We start from the raw sequence: 24,074 nt of genomic DNA, 5'->3' as shown, positions 1-24,074 counted from the left end.
GATATCCTAACGACCGCCACAAAAAGACCCAAATACGACTAAAGACAACTTAATAATTTTTATTTATTTAATCAATTGAGTTCCAGTGCTCTGTTGGGTCCTAGAAACTCTCCTCTTCGCAAGAAAATGAATGACTTACATTTTTCACGAAAAAAATCAAAAAAATATTATCCGATTTTTGGATATTGTAAAGTTGGTCGTAAAAGTATCCAAAAGCTGTACATTTGATGACTCCAGCGAACTCCAAATTTGAAATTTAAAAGAACAGTCCCCAAGCAGCATTTTTTTCTTAAAATAGTCTTGTAGAATTCCTTAAGTATGGCACTATAGAACCAAAAATCTATTTATTTACTTATAACGCTCTTGCTTCCATCACTGAGATTATTATAAGTAAAGTGGCGCACTTTTAAGAATCTTAAGAGCTGCTATAGGAATTTCAACAGAAAATTTTCACTTTAAGTCTTTTAAAAGTGCACTAAAAGACTTGTCTAATACTTGGTTCTATAAGGCAGCTATTTTGCTTCTTGGGTCGCGATCGTAGCGGCGATTAGTCAAAATTTAGCCTCTTTTCATTTTTCAATAGAGGGAGACACTATGGATAGAGTTTTTGTCGTCGCTGAGGAAACCCAGCTATACCGTCCCAATCTGGGTTGAAATAGAAGCTAAACGTAATCTTTTTCATTCTATAATTTTATGATTCTTATAATAGCCACGAAACGTTAAGAAATAAAGAAAAAAATAAATAAAATTCTGAGAAATGAAGAAATTAATGTAAATTTTTAAAATTTTGTAATTTTAAATCTCTTAACGACAATTTGATTCAATATTGTTCAATTTTATTATAATAAAAACTATTGAATATTATGAAGCCAAATTTATACCCAAGGGGCATTTGATTATCCAAATAATGTATGTCTCAAATGTAACCAACATATTTTCAACGTAATCGAGCTATTTCTTAAAAATATAATGTATGAACGCAATGGATGTATATTATCTGAAAATTATGTGCGTTGAATGCCAGTATAATAACTTGACTAAAAATTGTATAGAAAATATCAGTTATTTTCTATTAATACATATAATATGTTTTGTTTGATAAATTCCAGTTAAAAGGGACAGATAATCCTAACCGGCTTATGTAGGTGAGATTCTTAACGTGAGCTAACTCGGAGTGCATGCAAATTCGATTTGGAGCTGATGTTGGGAGACGCCATTCAGTTATCTTGAATAAAATTCGTGAAATTATACAAATTTTGTATTTAAACCAAAATATCAAGGATTTGGATGAACTGACAGAAAAGTGATATATGGGTGAAATGTAGACCAGAATGTACTCTATAATTTTCCCATAGAACATGATCTCATCGATTACTCAGAAGCCAAGATAATCGAGGTTTTTTGTTTCTTAACTCGTTTTTTCATCCAGAGTGCCCCAAGTGTTCATTTGTTGAACTTCAACTATATCAAAGAATTGTTGTATTTTGTGGGACTTTCCATTTAAAACCCTATTTTAAGTGTCTTTGTGGAGTAGAGGCAGTCAAATTGGCATCTGAGTGATTTCAAAGCGTTATTATGGGAAAAATCAATTTTTTCACACTTAAACGGCAAAATCGGAGTGATAGCGTAGTCTGAGCGGAAAATGATGTATGGACGAAATGTAGAGACAAATGTCCTCTACAATTATGTCGAAGTAATCATCAAAATCGGTTTAGCGACAGTCGAGATAATTGAGGTTATGTGATATTGAAATTGGTTTTTCGACTGTGGCGCCCCTGGTGTTGGTCCCACGAAGTTCAAATATTCTAGAAAGTTGTAGCGTTTGATGAGATCTTTCGTTTAAGCCCTCATTCATCAAAATCGGTCAAATAGAACCGGAGATATGATTTTTTGAATTTTGTGAACTTTGACCCCTCATATCTCCGGTCCTATTGAAACCACAGTGCGCATACGCACCATTTTGGAAACGTCCTAGACTGGACTACAACATACTAAAATTTCATTAACTTGCACAATGCCGTTTTTGAGAAAAGTGACTTTGAATTTCGATGAATTTTGACGCTATCACAGCGCCACCTTTAGTGACTTTTTGAACTTCCATCTGAAAGTGCTCATCGAGACGAAACCAAAAAGGTAAAATTTAGGTCGATATGTTAATTAGAACCGGAGATAGAGGCCGGTCAATGTTCGAACTTTGACCCCTTATAGCTCGGGTCAGGGGTTATGGATCGACTTAAGGTTTTTTTTGTTTGATAGGTATAATCAACGGCTACAACATACTAAAATTTCAGCCCGATTGCATAAGGAATTTTTGAGTTATTTAACTTTTAAGATTTAAAAATTTTCTTTTTAATAATAGCGCCCCTAGCGGTGGTTTTATGAACTTGCGATGTTAGAAGGGGAAGTGGCATTTCACGAGAGCTTTCCAAAAAGCCCTCATTTTTTAAATTCTGACAATTAGAACCGGAGTTATGGCCATTTTAAGAAATTTTTTTTGGACCCTTATAGCTCGGGTCAGGGGGGTCGGGGGACCTTAAGTTTTGTATTGATGGAAAGCTCTAAGGCCCAGCTATAACATACTAAAATTTGAGCCCGCTCGATGCCATAGGGCCGGAGCTATTGAGAAAACAAAAAAAGGGGGGTCTTCAAAATGGCGGAAGGAGGGGTGGGGGGTGGGGGGTCAATGCACCATGTTGCAATTTTCATACGATATTTAACCTTTGCCGAAAACCGCAAGTCGATATCTTTTTTAGTTTAGGAGCTATTAAGCTCCAAAGAGCGGCCGGACGGCCGGCCGGACGGCCGGCCGGCCGGGAACGTAACTTAGCCCCCCATATATTCGTGATCAGGAAGTGGCGAAACACATTTTGGCCAAGTTTGAGCGCGATCGGAGGACATGAAATTTTGTTAGGATTATAGTAGGTGAGATTGTTAAGAATCTCACCTAATATTTTTAGTTCTATAAACAAGTCATAATATAATCTATTTTTGAGTGAAAATGTATAAAACTATGTCAAAAATTTCTAAAGTATATTTATCTTACATATTCATACCATTATGTTCACATAATGTCGTGAAATTGTATGAACATCATGTTCTGATATATTTTAGTTACATTTGTTCCATAAAAGACACAAGTTATATACAACTTGTCTTCTTTTTGTATGACGCTGCCAGATTGTCAAATTCTACTTTGTTTACTAAGCAGAAGTTCATCTGCGAGTGAAAATTTGTGAAAAAAGTGATGTCTCACATTAATTAGAGTCCTGAAATGCACCAGCGTGTGCAGAAAAATCGAGTATACAGATAAAAGGCATTAAATTTTACAAAGTAAGTGCAAATGATGAAAAAGTAGTGAATTAAGACTTCGTTTGTGAGAGCTAATATTTTCTTCCTTTAATTGTAGTGTACCGCAAATACAAGCATTAGGACAGCTTCCACATCATTTGTTATGAAATCAAATTGCAGAATTAGTGCCCAGAATGCAGAAAAAGTTTATCAAAAGCATAATCTTTCAGTATTTTGACATTTTTGCTGTATAGTGATATTATTGACGTAAGAAGTCTACAAAATGTAAATATGATATACGACATCTTGCAAATATAAACACTAAAATATATAAATGTGTTTTATTTTCTGCTATTCTTACTTATTCGGGTTACAATATCTTGATTTTATTTTATCAGAACAAAAAGAAGATTATGGCGTGGAAAAATACAGAAAATTTGGCGACGCCAAACTCAAATTAATGGAAAAATTATACGCAAAACATTGCAGTGCAATGATATTTGTCCAAATTATTGTTTAAATGGCTGTATTCTATCAATACACGCAGTAAAAATTTGAGAACCATAAATTTTTTAAATGATGTAATGTGAAAAGCAATAAATTTATTCAATTTTGTTTTATTTAATTTCTCAGCTTTTCTTTAAAAATTTCAAGTTGGGAATGAAATTTTGTTCACTAATATCTTAGCCTCTAACGGAAAACAATTATTGCATTAAACTTTCATACGCGATAAAAGTGTACGAGGCACAAAAAATGTGACTGAATCGTTGAGGATAAATATTTATTCATTTGAGGAAAATATTTGAGCAAGTCTTAAAGAAAAATGGACAAGAAATGACAGTTCTTCAGTCGATAGTTATAATATTGGTATGACAGAGTGATTATATTTTATTTAGTCATAATCAATACATTTTATCGTACAGGATGACTTGATTAACTCTAAAATAAAAAATTGTTATATTTTGGGTATAAAAATTCCCCATTCACCCGAATATGGGCCTCTTTTATACGGTTATATAGAAGAAATTTATAAAGTCTTCGCCATAATTTTCGTATAGATATCAGACATCTCTACTCATTTATGGCGATAAATGCTCCTTGGGATAATTTTATGATTCTTATAATAGCCACGAAACGTTAAGAAATAAAGAAAAAAAAATAAAATTCGGAGAAGTGAAGAAATTAATGTAAATTTTCAAAATTTTGTAATTTTAAATCTCTTAACGACAATTTGATTTAATATTGTTCAATTTTATTATAATAAAAACTATTCAATATTATGAAGCCAAATTTATACCAGCTTAAAATTATAATACAAAAAATTCTTGAACGCTGCTTTGAAGATTTAGTAAACCAAGAAATTATTGAGAATTATCGATATTTTATTTGATATTTCAAGTAATGTTCAGGAGCTTGCTTGAGGCTATGTAACTCCGCAACAACCTCTGGAACTCTAAACCCGGCAAATCTTGAATTAAACTTGAAAACTAATGGAAATAAGAAAATTTTTAGAAGTTAGAGCCTGTGTCACTGTCACTTTAATTGGTTTAATGGTAGACTTAAAATGGTTTGAAATAAATTATCATGTTTTAAGCATTTTATTTTAATTTTGCTGTGCTATCATATTAGGTTTTATTCACATTTTTTTTTAAATTGAATTGAGCACTAAAATTTCTAAAATTACTTGAAATTTATTAGAGCTCAGAAGCATTTTGAGAGAAATTTGGTCAATTCAAATGGTGCGCGGGAATTTTGCATAGATCGCTCCTTGGAAATTACAAGGGGTCAACTCACTTTTTTGCGATTTTGAGATTATAATGCACTTAGAAAAACAATTTAATAAATTTTCAGATGATAAGTCATTAAATTTCGTTATTAGAAAAGTTTTTCAAAATTTTAATCTTTTTAATTACTTGCATAATTTTGTTTGAAGTAAAGGGGCACAAAATATATTCATCGTTCAAATTTTTGTGAAACAGGGGACTAACTCAAGCAAGTTGATCCCTTGTCATTCTAATTTCAGCAAAATTTGCACATAATTTAGAACGATAAGGAGCTAACTCATTAAAAAATATGTTTTGAAAGGTAAAAATATAAAAGTTCCGATGTTTACATTAGTGCTCATACAAATAGAAAGGAAATAAATTGTTTTTGTTCAGTCATTTAATTGAGATACTTATTTACACAAAGTTAAATCTTTTATGCTCAGGGCCGGATTTAGAAATGTGGAGGCCCAGTGCCCATTTGTGGGGCTTCAAAAATTTTACGTTTTCCAACAATGCGACAGTGTGAACTATGCCAAGTCCTAAAACCTGATTTTGTTTATTCTACTTGAAGAACTTTATACCGAGAAAACAGTAGAATTCCTCAATTTTTTGCCTATAAATTAGACAAGTTCAGTGAAATTATATCATTGAAATTTTGAGTGATTCGAACTCTGGTTCAATTCATTTATATAAATTTTACAGATTGATACAAAAAATACACAAAACGAGAAATTTTACTAAATTCTCAGATTCGAGAGCACAGTATCTTTAAAAGCTTTAAAGGTGCCTTTAAAAATATTTCGTCTTGATTTCATCCAGAAATATTAAGAATTAGGGTAAGAGCTCCTAATTTTGGACTGTTTCTAAATTTGGACACTTTGAGGGTAATGTTGGACACTAAAAATAAATTGATTAAAATTATGGATTATTATTTTAATATTTGATGAATAATGAATTCTATCTTAATATTTGTTCTTTTTGGATGATTTTAACATAACTATTTTTTCATAAGTTTTTCACAAAATCTATCCTTAAGTGGTCGACACAGGGTATTTTACCTTATTAAAACTAATTTTAGTAAAAAAGACGATAAATAGCTTTCCAAGTTTCTAAACAACCCTTCTGAAAAGAGAGTAGGGGAGGGTGGGGCAGTTAACGACGGGGCAGTTTCAATTTTTGCATATTCTTCTTATCTCTTTGAAAGGAATGAAATAAAACCTTTATGTTACTGAAGCTATAACTGAGATCCATGTTCATAAGAATAATTAATTTCGTAACGCTTCTAGTTTGAGTTCTGTAATTGATTTTACAAAACTGCATCAAAATGAAACTTTTTATAATGTCTTATTTTCAAAAATTTCTGAACCGTTGCACTTATCTATCGAAGTAACATAATTGTATTAATTTACTAGTGGTTTTATGATTATTATAAGGCATTTAGCGTTGAATGAATTCTAAGACGGTTCTGACAATTTTGATTTGAGTTCCGGAAGTGCGTAAGGGGCAGTTTCAAGCAAGCACATGGAGAAGTTTCCTGTGTCCAATAATTTACGTTTTTAATCAAAATTAACTTAAAGCAATCACTGAGAACGTTTTGTAGCTGTTTTTGTCGATAAAGTTCGAAATTTCGGGAAGTAGATTTTCTAAAAACTCATTAACAAAAAAAAAATTTAAAAAAAAAACAATCTTTCAATGATTTTATGTGCTTAAAAACGCTAAAGTGAGTTGTTATAATATTTTTCAGAATGTTTTCAGCAAGATATTGTAAATTTTTTTTGTAGTATTATGACAATTCAATATTTTTAAACACTATTATAAAACTGTTATTCTAAAAACGACATGTTCTAAGGCGACATATTGATCCATTTATGTTCTGAATTAGCTTAGAACTACAAAAGACATTTCTTTCGTATAAAATATTAAAGAAAATTGCTCAATTAATGAGAAATAGGATTGGAAATTTCTGGCGATGTTTTATTTTCACTGTATGATCCAAGGGGGTGACATTAGCTCTGAAAAATGCGACCGGTTTTAGTATAATTTTTTCCCTGTTTTCGTACACATTTCACGAGAGATCTCCAAAACTACGTAGGTTGACAATTTAGGGTTTTCGGTTGCCTTCTCGTTATTAAATTGGTTTTTATTTTCTATTAGTGTTTTTTGCTAATTCTTTCTACAATGACAGAAAACAGCTAATAAACTCAAAAGTTTTTTCGGCTCGCTAGAAACATAGGAAATGTCATGCCCCTGGTATGATCAATAAGAGTTAAAATTCTGTTATAAAGCTTTTGCTCAATTATATTTTTATGTTTTAAAGTCCTAGAAGACTTTAAAATATTAATTTTAATTCAATTTCAATCAACACATTTTTTCTCTCTCAAAAATTGCCTCATTATTTATCTTGAAACTGCCTCGCAACGGGGGACTTTCACGCATTCTTCCGTTCAAATGAAATCATCTTCTCCACAATAGACCAATGAAGTTAAAGGATTATTGTTATTGTTTTTATTAACCCGAAACCCAACTGTAATTCACAGAATATATAAAGTTTTAATTCTGTTTATCATATTTTTACAAAATGGTCTCAAAATCCATTTTGCAATTTAGGGGTGAAACTGCCCCACCCTCCCCTAACAAAAAAAAAACAATTGGCGTTGAAAATATCGCACTTCAAACTTAGAACATTAATGTTTATAAGCACCCTCCTTGTCCAAAATTATGAGCCCTTACCCTACGGTTTTAGAGCAGATTTTAGATCTTTTAAAAAATTGAAAAAATCGGAAGATAGGGGGTCGTGACATTAAATGCTCTAATCGCTAATAGCAATATAATTTGCAGTTTTTTTTGTTACTAATTTTTATTTCCTGACAATTTAACCATGGTAGACTTTTTAAATGTGGAGGCCCGGTGCCGTGGCCTCAGGGAACCCACCTAAATCCGGCACTGTTTATGCTGTCTCCTGAAAAATGGCCAAAAATTAGTTGGCCCCTTGTAATTTCCAAGGAGCGATATGAATGACTCTGGAAATATGTGTATCAAATAGTCAACCCATTCAGTCAAAGTACTAGAACTAATTGAAATAGAATGTTCATATTTTGGAAATAACTCCCTATAAAATAATAGATATTTTTTCTTTTTGAAAAGAAACTTTTTTTTTTAACTATTATGGACGCACGGGAACCCTCTATTAAACTTTGACGGTCACTGAATTTAAATACTTTACATTCATTCATTAAAAACTCCACTGATTTGGATAGGACAACTATCTAAGAAAACAAATTGGCAAGCAGAATTCAAATCCGGAAAGGAGATGAAGACTAATTTTGACAAATTCGACGAAATGTAAAATTTTCCATCCTCCATTTTGAGCAAAAACTTTGCATGACTTCACGCAGTCAGAAAAGAATAATAAAATGCATTTTCACCCCTGTGGGGTTATGTTTTTCTTTTTTCAAGTAAATATTGGACTAAATTAACTAAAACTCTATTAACGATGTTCTCTAGAATATAATTTTTGCCAGAAATAAATCATTCAAAATGTCTCAATTTGCGTATAATGAACGTGGCTATGGTAAGAATGGATTAAAAAGCCTCTTATAAATTAATTAATCTAATTATTTATTATTAATTTAACTATTAACTTGTAAACTTATATTGCACTTTGATTTTGAACTGACTTTGCGTTCAATAAATGGAATGCTCATCACTTTGGCAAACCGTAACTATTTATCTAAAATCTTCTAAAGTTCTCATTTTATCATTTTTAGAGGATTGTCGGTAATTTAAATATTTTCAACTTTGTCCTAATGAAAAACTCTATCGGTTTAGTAGAATCGAAACTATATTTTTTTAACTTCAAAAAACAAGGTGAAACGATTTTATTTAAGATTATGTGCGCCAAACTGCAATAAAATAAGCATTTTTATAAATTAATAAACCTAGAAAAAATTGCACAATCTACAATATTACAGTAATTACTTTTTTTAATCAAATGCAATATCTGCGAAAAAAAATTAAAGGTCTGAGCAAATATGCAGCCGATTCGAACTATTAATCTAGGAAGCACGAGTCCGTGGACCCTAGCAAAGGCTCTGAGAATCACAAATTTGAAATTGCATATTTAAAACAATTATTGAGAATATTGCTATAATTATTGCAATTATTGCAATAATTGTAATAATTAAGACGTAAAGCGTACGAGACGGCGAATTCGAGCTAGGTCGAGCTAGGACCCGGGCAGAGGCTCTAGGAATCAGGGTCAGGGGTGACGAAAGAGGAATGATACCGCTGTCAGACGGAAGGTTAGGGAAACCCAAGAGGTTACTAAAGATCGAGAATTTATGTCCATATTCCATTTATTCCATGGAATTCCAATGTGATTCTAAATTCTAATGATTCCAAATGTGTGATTCTCTTAATAATTCAATTCGGTATTCTATGATTCTTAATTATTCCATTCTGTGATTCTGTTTATCCCAGAATTCTTCGAAATTTATCGAATTTCAAATTTTGGTTAATACGATCGATTTCGTTTTGTTTTTGGATCAAATTAAATTTTTCTTTCTGTCACAATTTGTCGCTTCAAATGAAAAGATTGAATATTGAACTACAATGTTGAGCTATATTTATATATTTTATTGCAATTAGTAATATCTCTAATTTTTGGAGTTTATCGCGGAAAAAAATCCAGTGGCCGTTATAGGGGTAGCAAAAATGAAATGTTGACGGGGCCCATACCACAAAGATACCCAGTAAGAACCGTTCTTTTAAGTGTTTCGAATTTGTACGCTTAAATATTATCCACTCGGCCATCTTTAGTATTGATTCTCAAAAGAACTATAATTTCAATTCAATTGTAAAATTAAACAATTAAAATTAAACACAAAAAAAAATAAAAACATGAAAGTATAAAACTTGAAATAATTCAAAAAACACTCTAGATTTACTTTAGATTTTTGATTTAGGTAATTTTCAAATAAGACGCTTCTTCGGTTTTGAAATGTTTCTTGGGAAATTTTCCAAGTTTTCCAAAAAAAATACTCAAAATCATTTAATTTGGATTGAAAATCAGTAGGAAATAAAAATCGATAAAATATACAAAAAGCGCAACATCTAATTTTAGAGATCTTCAAAATAGGATTTTTTTTTTAGAGAACCTAGAAGAAGTTTTTAGGAAATATCTAGCTATGAAGATTTTACATCAGGCTGCAAAATAATCAAAATGGGATTAGAAAAAAAGGTGTTTGAGATTCTAAAAAATAACATTTATCAGTCCACTTTTGATCAAAGTTTCCCGCGTTTTTCCTTCAGGAAAAAGCCTTCTTGATGGCTTTTGGGAAACTTTCAACTTACGAAATTCACAGAAAAATTGAATTTAAATTAAATTCATGATCTTAAACACGTAAAAAATAATTTTTCTCTATCAGAATTTCCACCCGAAATTTTTTTGTACGTGTTTTCGTTTTTGAAAATTTACTGTGAATTTTAAACAGAAAGTTTGTCGAGATGTTCCTTAATTTCTTTTCCTAAAAAACAAAAAGAGCTAATATATATATTTTTTTTGGAAATCAATTAAATTTGATTATGTGCTGGCCGAACCGTTTAAAATAATCAAAATCTTTATTACAAAAAGATTTATTCTGATGTTTTTTAGGTATATAAAATTTATAAAGTCTAAAAGCCTTTTTGGTCTCTATGAACAAAATGTTAATTAGAACCGGAAATAGAGGCCGGTCAATTTTCGGAATTTGACCCCTTATAGCTCAGGTAAGGGGTTATGGATCGACTTAGGCATTTCTTTCCTTTATAGGTATAATCCTCAGCGATAACATACAAAAATATCAGACCGATGCACAAAGGAATTTCTGAGTTATTTAACTTAGAAAATTGAAAAATCTCCTAGAAGAGAAGTAGAATTTCACGGGAGATTTCCAAAACGCCCTCACTTTTTAAATTCTGACAATTAGGCCCGAAGTTGTGGGCATTTTGAGAAATTTTTTATCGACTCTTGTGGTTCGGGTCACGGAGTCGGGAGACCTTAAGTTTGATGGTGATCGAAAGGTCTAAGGCCCAGCTGTAACATACTAAAACTATTCTAAAATAGGATTCATCCAACTGAAGCCAGATCTTCCAGAAGGGTAATTGTTGCTCGGAAGAAGGAATCGTTTCTCTGAAGAAGAGTTTGTTCGAAAGAGGAATTCGTTTCCCGAAAGAAGATCTTCCAGAAAAGATTCGTTCCCCGAAAGAAGATCTTCCTGAAGAGGAATTCTTGTTCGGAAGAATTATTCGTTTCCCGAAAGAAGATCTTCCTTAAATGATTCGTTCCCCGAAACAAGATCCCCCGGAAAGGATTCATTTCCCAAAAGAAGATCTTCCAGAAATCATTCGTTCCCCAATAGAAGATCGTTCGTCTAAAAGAAGGATTCGTTCCCCGAAAGAAGATCCCCCGGAAAGGGTTCGTTCCCCAAAAGAAGATCTTCCAGAAAGAGAATTCTAGTTCGGAAGAATTATTCGTTCCCTAAAAGATGATCTTCCAGAAAGGATTCGTTCCTCAAAAGAAGATCGTTCGTCTAAAAGAAGGAGTCGTTCCCCAAAGAAAGATCTTCCAGCAAGGATTCGTTCCCCGAAAGAAGATCTTCCAGAAAGGGAATTCTTGTTCGGAAGAATTATTCGTTCCCAGAAAGAGGTCTTTCAGAAAGGATTCGTTCCTCAAAAGAATATCTTCCTGAAGAGGAATTCTTGTTTGGAAGAATTATTCGTTCCCTGAAAAAGATCTTCCTGAAAGGATTAGTTCCCCGAAAAAAGATCGTTCGTCTAAAAGAAGGATTCGTTCTCCGCAAGAAGGTCTTCTAGAAAGAGAATTCTTCTTCGGAAGAATTATTCATTCCCTAAAAGAAGATCTTCCTGAAGAGGAATTCTTGTTCGAAAGATGGATTCGTTCCCCGCAAGAAGATCTTCCAGAAAGGATTCGTTCCCCGAAAGAAGATCGTTCGTCTAAAAGAAGGATTCGTTCCCTGGAAGAAGATCTTCCTGAAGAGGAATTCTTGTTCGAAAGATGGATTCGTTCCCCAAAAGAAGATCTTCCAGAAAGGGAATTCTTCCACGGAAGACGGATTCGTTTTTCTGAAGAAGAACTTCTGAGAAAGAAGGATTTTTTTCCCAGGAAGAGGATCTTCCAGAAAGGGAATTCTTGTTAGGAAGAATTATTCGTTTCCCGGAAGAAGATCTTCCAGAAAGGGAATTCTTGCTCGGAAGATGGATTCGTTCCCCAAAAGAAGATCTTCCTGAAGAGGAATTCTTGTTCGAAAGATGGATTCGTTCCTCAAAAGAAGATCTTCCAGAAAGGATTCGTTCCCCGAAAGAAGATCGTTCGTCTAAAAGAAGGAGTCGTTCCCCAAAGAAAGATCTTCCAGCAAGGATTCGTTCCCCAAAAGAAGATCTTCCAGAAAGAGAATTCTTGTTCGGAAGAATTCTTCGTTCCTCGAAAGAAGATCTTCCAGAAAGGGTATTCTCCTTCAGAAGAATTATTCGTTTCAGATTCAGAATCTAGCCTAAGATATCATGGTCTGGGTACTATTCTACCTCGGTATCTATCTTATCTATCTTATTTATCTATCTTATTTATCTATTATAATTATATAAATAATATAGCTATAATTATAGTAATCTTACCTGTTGCCTCAACATTGTAGTCCATTAAATTGACAACTGTCACTTTGCCATTGTACTTTTTATCTCCGACCCTGGCAAATCCTGCGAAAAATTTAACTTGTTGCTTTGGATACACTGCAACAAGGTCAATTGATGGATTTGCATCTGATAGTACTAGGGCACTATTTAGTCCATATTTATCTTGATTTACTGTTAAATCTACGGCACTCTTGATGGTGCCTTCATTGGTTTTTGCTGCACGTACATTGGTCTCTATGCGTTTGGCCTTTTCGTAGGGTGTTTCTAGGACGGCATGAAGATCAATTTCTCGTCCTTGGGTGCGTTTTAGTGTACCTTGGGCATGAATCTGTTTATCCTTGGCATAGGTGACTGATGCATCAATGTGACATTTGCCTGATTGTTCATCGGATGATTGTTCATTGTTGTAGGTTAGGGTAACGGCAACTGGATCACGTTCGTGCAATTTCAGGTCAATTTTGACATTTGCATGATCTTCATTGGCAACACCAGCTAGATTTATTGATGATTCTCTGCCATTTGGTGATACTGTCAAATGCCATTTGGCATCATAGACACCATTGTCTATTTGGGGCGAGAGGAAGGTTCCGGATGATTTTATTTGGATTTGACGATTGTTCTGGGGGAGTTTTGATACACCTGTGAAAGTTATATCATATTCATTTGCCTTAGCACGTCCACCAATGACGTAGCGACCTGTTAGTTGGATATCACCATCTTTGTCGGATTTGACAGATACTGTAAAGTCGGCTGTTTCGGGAGTGTATTGAGGGATTTTAACGGAGACACCTAGGGATCGTTCAAAGAGACTACCACTGACGGTTAGATCACCATCGACAGATCGTACATTATCTTTGACAGCTTTGTGATTGATATCGAGTTTGACATTGACATCTCTACCATCGAGATTTCTGTAGACAACATTGTGTTTGGCATGGAAGACTTTTTGATTCCATTTACCATTTAGGAGTTCTGAGGTGATTGTTAGTGAACGAATTTGGTCATTTGGTAGCCGATCACTTAGGGCGATGTCACTTTTACCCCGGACACCATCACCATGTGGACGGAGTTCTCGGCGAAGAGATCCGGAGAGTTTACGTGACGTTGGAAGGATAACATCAAAATTGGCCGTTATAACGCCATCAGTAGCCTTACCATTGACCGTACCTTCGACATTGGCGACGTAGTTTTCGGTAAAAAGTTCAATATCATTGTGACTACGGAATGTTGTGGTGTCAATATGATTCTTTGTATCAACTTTGAGGGTCCTTCGACCACCTGAATTGGCAACATCGTAGAATACTTCCGTTGCAACATTGTACGTTGGTGCTTCAATGGCAAATACCGATGCTATCTTGACAATTTTATTCAATTTCAAGATATTCAGGGTTAATGTTGATGTACCATTGCCACCAGTTGCACTAAAATCACCATTACCCTCAACGATATCCTTCACAGTCACCTGTATCTCTCCCGTTTGACCATTACCCTTCCTCTGGAGTTTTCCCTTAAATCCCAATACATCCTGCTTCCCAATTGCCAAATTTCCCTCAGTTGTACCACCTTGAGGCTTGAGTTTCAGTTCAAATTTAGCCAAATACGGTGTTTGTTTATCAACAAACTGTACACGAGCATCAGCAACAATATCAGCTTCCTGTGCACTAATTTTATGTCCAATAACCCCATTTGCCTCAATATTAACACCAGAACTTGTTGTTAATCTATTGCTATACTTCGATGTATTCTCCATAACAATACGTTTAGCAATCAATTTAAATGATTTCCTATTAATTGATCCACTAGCATCGACAGCATAATCACCACGATTTTTCTCATTTAACTTAACATCGAGCTTCGATGATGCCTCATGTTGTCCATATTCCATTCCAATATCATATTTAATAACAGAATCATCAATAAATTCACCAGATACCCTTACATCAACTGGCACCTGACTCAAATGCACTTCATTTGCCACCAGTAATTCCTCAAGTTTATATTTACTATATTTATGACGCCAGTGTTGATGAATTTTAACATGTTGACTTGATTTTGTTGTACTACCATAATCAAATTCCAAATGATTAAGTATTTCATTTGTCTGATATGACATTTTGTACACAACATTAGCATAAAATGCACCCTTAATTTTCATATCTAAATTCACACGATTACCCTCAAATTGCAATGTACCTTTGACACTTGCACGATCATTAGCATGTTGTACATTGAGGTCCGTATCAAAGAGACTACCTTTTTGGACAACAGATCCAGATATAGCAAGGGGTCTTGTTGTAAAATAGCCACCTTTTAATCGAATATCATGTAAATTGTACTTAGTACCACCACCAGGAGCATCCTGTACACGTATTTTACCCTCAATACTGTATCCAAGGGCAGAATTATCACGTGATGTTGGGGTATTTAATTGGAGAATTGGTGTATATTCTCTCTTAGCTTCGTCTTTGCTGAAGCCAAACTGAAAAAAAACAAGATAAAATTCACATGTAAATTGATTATAATTAACCTAAATATAAATATAGGGGTTTTAGCTATATTTATGACATGGAGAACTATATGAAGGAAAAAGACAGATGGATATGAATACTTCTTTTAAAAGAATATCTCCATTGGAATTATAATGAAATAGGATTCATCCAATGGGAGCCAGATCTTCCGGAAAGGAATTCTTGCTCGGAAGATGGATTCGTTTCACCGAAGAACTTCTGAGGAAGATGGATTCGTTTCCCGAAAGAAAATCTTCATGAAAGGATTAGTTTTCCGGAAGAAGATCTTCCTGAAGAAGAATTCTTGCTAAGAAGATTTATTCGTTTCTCGGAAGAAGATCTTCTAAGGAAGATGAATTCGCTCCCTGGAAGAAGATCTTCTTGAAGAAGAATTCTTGCTCATAAGAAGATGTATTCGGTTCTCTGAAGAAGAACTTCTGAGGAAGATGGATTCGTTTTCCGGAAGAAGATCTTCCAGAAAGGATTCGTTCCTCAAAAAAGATCTTCCACAAGGGAGTCATTCCCCAAAAGAAGATTTTCCGAAAAGGCTTCGTTCCCCGAAAGAAGATCTTCTAGAAAGGATTCGTTATTCAAAAGAAGATCTTCCAGAAAGAATTCGTATTTTTATTTAAATAACTTTTAGTAATGCTCACATGAGTTACTTTTTCAAATCTTGTTCAATTTGTTCCATTATTTTCGGTACGGCTGCAAAAGAATTCAATTTTACAATATGAACAATAATGTCAGAATATTCTTTAGATATGATTTTTTTTCTCGAAATTTTCAAGTTTTCTGCGTTATTTGTAAGTTTGATTGTAAAGAAAAGTAGCCAGTGATAAGCCTAAATGAGCTTTTAGAGGTGCGATTCTTTCATTACAAATTTGGATTGGAATTCGAATGATATTTATACATAAATTGTGCAAATTTCATTTAATAATTCTTAAAGGAATAAAAAAAATTGGATGAGAAAAGCATAAAAGTGTCTGAAAATCTTGAAAGTCGATTATCTCGGAAACTGTGAGAGACAGAGGCCTGAACTTAGATCCATTTAGAGGCCTCTGTCATCGATCCGTGAGAATCTGCGAAGATATTCATTGCCCACAAAAATACGCGCCCCGCGAAAAATACAACTCTTACTTTTAGTTTTTTTTTTTTTTTTTTTTTTTTTTTTTGGCGGTGGATTGCGTATGGGATTTATACGAAAATACGCTTGGGAGTGATCACATTCCAATTCTTTTAAGTATTAGCACCCGACAAGGGAGGGGGATGGTTCAAAGTGCTGCGAATGAAACAATTGAGGAATTTGTCCACACAAGCCCCGTAAGAGTTGATTGGCAGAGATATCAAGAAGCTCTAGAAAGGGACCTTTTAGCATTAACAGACAATGTTGAAAATGACCAGAAATATTGTTCATTTGTGCAATGTGTATTGAGCGCAGTTAAAAGGTCTGTCGTCAGGAGGACGAGAGGAGTTGGTACTAATAGGCAGGATAAACCGTGGTTTGATGAAGTATGCAGGAGGTTATGGGAGTGTAGGCGTCAGGTGTATCGTCAGTTTGTACGTAGTGGCACCCGGGAAAGATATCTTGCATTTAGAAGACTTGATGCAATAGTCAAAAGAGCAATGAGACAAAAAAGAATCCAGTTTTGGCGAGATAGATGCTCGGAATTTACGAATCATACATCTCTTGGGGAGATGTGGAATTTAGCGAGATCGTTTCGGGGTTTACCTTTGCAAAGAACTAGTCGATTTCGGGACGAATGGGCACAAGATTTTGCCGATAAACTGGCTCCCCCTTTCGCTCCTAGATCTGAGACGTTCGATATTCCCGTTTCTCATGGTGTGGGTAGTGACTCCTTCGCTGGAGAGTTCTCAATGAGTGAACTTGAGGTAGGTATATCGTCATTGCGAAATAGAAGTCCGGGATTGGATGGAATTCGGTCCATTTATATTAAAAAACTCCCTAATATAGGCAAAATAATATTACTACAAATTTTTAATTTCATATGGAGAACGGGATCCATTCCTTTGGATTGGAATAGTGCTAAAGTGGTACCGATTCCTAAACCACATAAGGATAGTAGCAATATTAAAAATTATAGGCCAATTAGTCTCCTTTCAGTTTTGCGCAAACTTTTGGAGAAGCTTATCCTGGTGAGGTTAGAGGCGTGGGTGGAACAATATCGTGTTATTCCAGATTCGCAGTTTGGGTTCAGACATGGCCGCGGAACCCAAAATTGTATTGCAGCATTGCACTGTAAAATTCAATTGGCGTTCAGTAGGAAAAATATGCTAGGCTGTGTATTCCTCGATGTTGCATCGGCGTACGACAATGTCCTCATTGATGTTTTATGTGGAAGTTTGAGATATTTGGGTTTGCCCATGGGTTTTGTTGCAATTCTGTATGGCCTAATGTCCTTTCGTGAAATTTCTTTAGTTCTGGGAGCCAAAATCGTTGCAAAGAGGAAAAGTTGGATAGGTCTTCCCCAGGGTTCCACTCTATCACCAATTCTGTACAACATATATGTTAGGGCAGTGGATCTGGCAATTCCTCAAGATTGTTTCGTCTTGCAATATGCCGATGATATTGTGGTGGGAATTGAGAACTCATTTGATAGTTATATAGAAGATAGATTGAATGTCGCCTGTGAACAATTGGTTGTTGTTTTTAAGAACTTAGGTCTTTCTATTTCCTCAGAAAAGTCGGAGGTACTTGTATTCACGAGAAGGCATCAAGCTCCTGACGTTTCCGTGCCAATAGAGGGTGTTATTATTGCTCAAAACAACACTTTCAGATATTTAGGCATTATTTTCGACAGAAAATGCTTATGGGAGGCTCAATGCAGGGAAATTGTTAAAAGATGTAGTCTCAGAATAAACTTCTTGAGAGCTGTTGCAGGTATGTCTTGGGGAGCTCACCCGCACCTTATGATCATATTATATAAAACTACGATTATGCCTCTCTTGGAATATGGGTGTTTTACCTTTGAGAACGCGGCCAACACACATCTTCTCAAACTCAAGAGGATACAATGGAGATCCCTTCGAATTTGCTTGGGATTGATGCAGAGCACTCATACTGGTTCTGTAGAGGTTCTGTCGGGTGTTATGCCGATGGAATGCCGGCATCAGTTTATTATAGACAGATTTCTCAATCGCAGCCTAAGAATTCAGCCTGAATTGAAAAGGGATCTTTTACGTATACAGGAAAGATGTCCCCACAGTAAATTATCAGTGTATATTGAGAGATTACGGAGCTATGGTTTTTTCGCACAAGCTGACTCAGATGTCATTTTTGGAAAAATTACCGAACAAGCTCTAAAGAAATGGCAAGATAATTGGGATTCTGGGGACTTAGGAAGATATTGCCACTCAATTGTACCTAAGGTAGGACTGAAGGCTTGGTTTAGGAATTGTGGGAAGCTCTCTAGAAATGAAATTGTGATAGCTAGTCGAATGGCAAGTAACCATACCAAAGTCAATACACATCTCTTTAGAATAAATATTAGTGACACTCAGCTTTGTGACTATTGTAATGTATACATGGATGTTGATCATCTTATATTTCATTGTTCTTTTGTTTCGTCTGATAGGTTACAATTAAGACAGGAGTGTAGCGGTCTTACTAGTGTTAGAGATATTTTGGCTGTCGCTTTTGAAAACCGCAATAAAAAGGTCCTCAGAGGCTTAATTAATTTTATTAAAATAAACAACATTGATCTGTAGCGAGTTTTCAAGGTTCTGTACCGATAGATCTCCGGGTATTTACGTGCGGCGGGACTTTCTTGTTTGTGCGCCGTCGGGTACCTTAAGTTTCTACTAGGTCGTCTAGCTTGGAGGTTTGTGTTGGGAGGGTTTCTCTCGGCTTAACCGAGTTCTTTACCTCCAATCTGTGAAGCTCGGGCTTCCAATGACTGGACGGGGTACCCGGTGGCGGGATTGTTCCCGGGGCATGTGATTCGATGGAGTCAGTCGATACAGGATCTTGGTGAGTGAGTTTTCTTTGTTAAGACTCTTATTTGAAACTTTCAATTTTACAGGTTGTGCACTCTGTGGAGCTTTTGTTTTATGTATGTATGTTAGTGCCTTACGGCAGTGTCACGGTCCGAAATCAGCTCTTAGAGCTGACGACCTGTGGGTGGAGGAGGGCAAAAAAAATACTTTTAGTTTTTTCACACTTATCAATTGAAATATACAAACTAGAAGAACATATCTTTCAGGAAATAAGATTCTTACTACAGTTAGATTACTTTAAAACAATCTTTTTTGCACTTGAAAACGCAAAATGTTGCGAACGACATTTTGTTGTTGTTTTCTCTGATCTTTCACACAAAACTGAAGATTGTAAGCAAACGAAAGGTCAAAATGAGTTCAGCATCAGAAAATAAGTTAGTAAGACTATAACTCAGGACACTGTAGATATTGCAAGTTCAAATAAGTAATATTATCGCAGTAAATGCGATTTATAGAATGACCGCCTGGAGGCGGTCTTACCCGTTAGAGGGTTGAGTTTCTATTTTTACAGATCGATTTTTGAAATGGCGCAAACCTTAAGCATAAAGAAAAAGGTTAATATTATACATTAAATCCCAACTGGCTCAGCATGAACGACCTTAGTTGTGTGTAAAATAATACGCACAGACCAATCACAAAACGGTTTAAATTGCGTTTAAATCACGCACAGCTCAATGATAAAACGGTTACAATTGCGCTTAAAAAAATGCAAGCGTAATTTTAAGCGCATTGATCGTTTTATGATTGAGCTGTACGTGATTTTAAGCGTATTAACTTGAACCTTTTTACGTGTGTGTTGTGCGTCTTTTTAATCGTATTTTTGAGCGTTTTATGTTTACACTGTGCATGTTTTTAAGCGCAATCTTAACCCGTTTACATGTGTGCTGTGCGTGTTTTTAAGCACATTCTTAACCGTTTTATGATTGAGCTGTGCGTGATTTTAAGTAAATTTACCGATTTATGATTAAGCTGTGCATGTTTTAAGCTCTTTCCGAAAAACCGACCTAAGGATTTCTTGTTCTTTTAGAATATGATATACAGAAAACGTAATTGAATATTATTTAATTCTTATACAATTACTTCAATTCATTCCTTCTATCAGTTTTTTCAACGTCAACTGTTAAAAAAAAATGGAAATTTAAAAATCTTTAGTAAAATTAGGAAAGAGTTCTATTTAGTAAGATCAATTATTAAGCAACACTAGTACGATTTTCTAATTCCTTTAGCAGCTTTTTAAATAATTGGAGGGGTAAATGGTATTGTCTTCTCTGTGGGATTCGAGCAGAAATAATTGAAACAGTCAATATAAAGGGTCAAATATGGCCTGAAAACGCTTAATAAAAACATGCAAATACATATTTTGGCCAGCTCTAGTTATAAGTTTAGTTTTAGATATAAGGAAGGGTGTCTGAATCTACATCGGCAATATCATCAAGCTGAGTCTCAGAAACTCAGCTTGAAAGATCATTGTAATTGACGTTAAGTAAAGAATTAGAAATAAGATTGAAATTCAAAGAATCAGAGAGAGATGACCCACAATACAAGCTGAGTTCATCATCATTTTGGACCTCCGAAGACTGAGGAATACTACTGCGAAGATTCAGCAGCGGCAACTGATTCGACGTCCGCACTCCGAGTCGAGGGGGCGACTCCTCCTCCAACCCCCCGGCTCCCTCTGTTTTGCCCGAAAAAAGAAAGGCTTCACCGTAGCACATCCGTAATTAGCATTTTGGGGCAAAATAAGACATTTGATAAATAGTAACACGGCGTGATACTATTTAGCACATCCGTCATTAACATTTTTGGGCAATATATAAGGATTTGTTAAATAGGAACACGACGTGTTTCTATTTAACACGTCCGTGATAAATATTTTTGGGGCAGATGGGTAGTCGTGATAAATACTAACAAAATATCACGTTTGTTATCACGCGTCTTGCAATATAGCACGTTTCTGATAAAAATTGGCTTTTCCGAAACGTGATATTTAACATTTTTGTTAAAAAAAACAACCACGGCTGTTGATTGGCTGTTTAAACACGACCGGCGTCTTAGCATTTATCAATTTTTGATTAATAGAATCACGTTTTTCTTTGAGTATATAGAATAACGGTCAATTCAAATAGTTTAGTTTTGTTAAGTTGGCAGCATTGTTTTTTTTTTGTTACTGTTGATAGGTTTAGTGTCAATAAAAATATTATAAATCTTGGGCATCATCAATCTTCAGACGTATCACTGACTAAGGTAGAACTTGGTTCTGAAGCTCTGTGAGGCAGAAGATTAACATTGAAGAATTCGGATGTGTTACAGTTAGGGATAGGTAGGGACTGAGACCTCCTATTGTACCGATATAGCATTGTCAATCAAAGACATTTACAAAATCATTCCTTTACTCACCTTAGCGATATATTCATTGTTCTGATCGTTCGCCTTGGCGTACAGGGCAACTTCTTTGGCATCATTGACAAGACCAGCTTCACCGAGGACACGTCTGTACGGTGATTCAAGGCTGGCCCTTACAAAGATATTCGGTTGAGTGGCTGATTCCAGGGCAATTACTGTTGTACGACGATCAGTTGAATCGGGTGTATCGAATGACATTCTAATAAATTGTAGGGCATCATTGCGATCACTGTGAGTGAACTGGAAGTGATACTGTGAGTCTACTTCGAGCCAGATACCAATACGATTGGCACCATTTAGTGGAAATGGTGCTACACCGGTATTTCCGGGAATTGTTACATTGTAGTCCGTGCAGAAGGTGACACCGGTGTATCGATGGAGTTGATCGAAGCATCCACTGAAGGCTGCACGTTTTGCTGTAAAACGGAGTGGTAGGGAGACAGCCTGATGACCACGTTCGCGACTGTAGAAGACTACATCGTGGTTGACACTGAAGATTTCCTGTTTTTTCCTTGGCATTGATACACGAACATCAAATCCTGATGGTTTATCTAGTATGGCTACTTTGACATCGGCTCCTGTGGATGAGTGTAGACTACCGGATACTTGTAGGCCAGCTGTTACAGTGTAGACATCAATAACCATTGCACCAACAACATCAACATTTCCAGATGGTACCAATTTGAGTTGAATGGTCGAATGATTGGGATCTTTCCAGAGTTTTCGGAGATCTATCGATCCGGATGCTTCGAGACCGACAACACCGGTTGCATGGGCTTGAAGTTTGAGTGGTAGACCACCAGCTGTTGGATAGGCAAGTTCACCATCAACAAATAGGGCATGTGCTTCGAAATTTCTCTGGAATTTTGTTGTACCATCGAGAAATTCTTTGAGTAGGCTATTTAATTGTTTGGCAATTGTATCGGGTGTTGTTGGTAGATCATCACCAAGTGATAGGAAGACCAATTCATTGCCCAAAAACTTAAGAGATACATCAAGATCGAGATCTGATGTTGTTACATCATTTGACAATTGAACAGTCTTGGCAAATGTATCAAGATCACTACGACTGACATCACGACGACCTCTTAGAGCACTCTGTGCTCGATTTTGAGCCGTTTCAACAGTTGATTTGACATAATCATACAATTCCTGTGGTGATTTTGATGTTAAAATACCCCTAGGACCAAAATATCTCTCAATAACACTATCCAAATTCCCTTGACGCAGTGTCATATCGAAGAGATTGAATGAATTACCAAATAATTCGCCAGTTGCATTGATTTTAACCGAACGCGGTAGGAAACTACTGTGTGAATATATAACACTGGTATCCAATGATGCACCAAGTCCAAGGGAATCAACAGCATAGCTCAATTCACGCGAATTCGAAAAACGTCTAAGGTCAAAAGGGAATTTCTTAGTACTCCTAACACTACCAAGAACATTTCTAGCAGCCTGACGAGCCGGATCCGTACTAGCACGCAACGATGCCAAATGACTAGTAACAAAAGCACCAACTTGCAATACAACATCACCATCGAGAAGTTTCTGTACACGTTCGGCCATCTGAGGCGTAGGACATCGACTGTGTGCCAAATAGGCTTCAATACGCAATTCAGGATCGAGATTTGTATCATCCAAAAGACCAAGGAGTACACTTGATACTTGATTGTTGCAAGAAACACCAGCTAAAGCTTCAATGGCTGCCACACGAATACGTGACTTTGTAGTATCCTTCTTAACACACGCCAAAATACTATCTTGCAATTTCTTCCCAATACGTCCACCTGTATTACGGGCACCTTTTAGCGTTGCCACAATTGTATCTTCTTCCTTCTTCTTGCGCGGTGTACACTGATGCAGATGTCCGGTGAATCGATCCATGACCTATTTGATGAAAGAAAGCATTTAACGGGTAGAAAAGACTTTAGAGCAAGTACAGTATCTAAGGATTCCGAGGATCAAGGACACGAGAGTTGAGTAGACTCAATCGCAAAGGTTTCGTTAGGTCAAGGCGCGACTTCCTGCAAATTCCGGTTGATTTCGAACCACGGGATCATGGCTACGTTGGGTCATTTAGTTCAGAATGCGTCAGAATCGTCGGAATGGTCAGAATACTCCATTTCTTTGATCTTTTTTTAAGGATCAAGGACACGAGAGTTGAGTAGACTCAATCGTCAAGGTTTCGTTAGGTCAAGGCGCGACATCCTACAAATTCCGGTTGATTTTGGACACGGGGATCATGGCTACGTTGCATCATTTAGTTCAGAAACAGTCGGAATCGTCGGAATAGTCTGTTCCTTTGACTCTTTTAAGGATCAAGGACACGAGAGTTGAGTAGACTCAATCGTCAAGGTTTCGTTAGGTCAAGGCGCGACTTCCTACAAATTCCGGTTGATTTCGG

At 35.6% G+C, this 24,074-nt stretch overlaps 1 protein-coding gene across 1 annotated transcript in view; it reads right to left on the bottom strand.

The window, feature by feature from the left end:
* LOC129808813 (apolipophorins) overlaps window positions 1–24,074 on the bottom strand; it is a 60,389-nt gene that overhangs the window by 21,457 nt on the left and 14,858 nt on the right. Inside the window, exons 3-4 of the mRNA XM_055858712.1 lie at window positions 21,662–23,557; window positions 12,726–15,222 (exon numbers count right to left, since the gene is read on the bottom strand). Coding sequence (XP_055714687.1) covers window positions 12,726–15,222; window positions 21,662–23,557 — 4,393 coding nt within the window. The remainder of the gene's footprint in view (window positions 1–12,725; window positions 15,223–21,661; window positions 23,558–24,074) is intronic.

Source organism: Phlebotomus papatasi, chromosome 5 (genome assembly GCF_024763615.1).
Source record: "Phlebotomus papatasi isolate M1 chromosome 5, Ppap_2.1, whole genome shotgun sequence".
NCBI classification, from domain to species: Eukaryota; Metazoa; Arthropoda; class Insecta; order Diptera; family Psychodidae; genus Phlebotomus; species Phlebotomus papatasi.
Note: the sequence above shows the minus strand (reverse complement) of the source record. Positions and strands in the feature narration are given on the sequence as shown.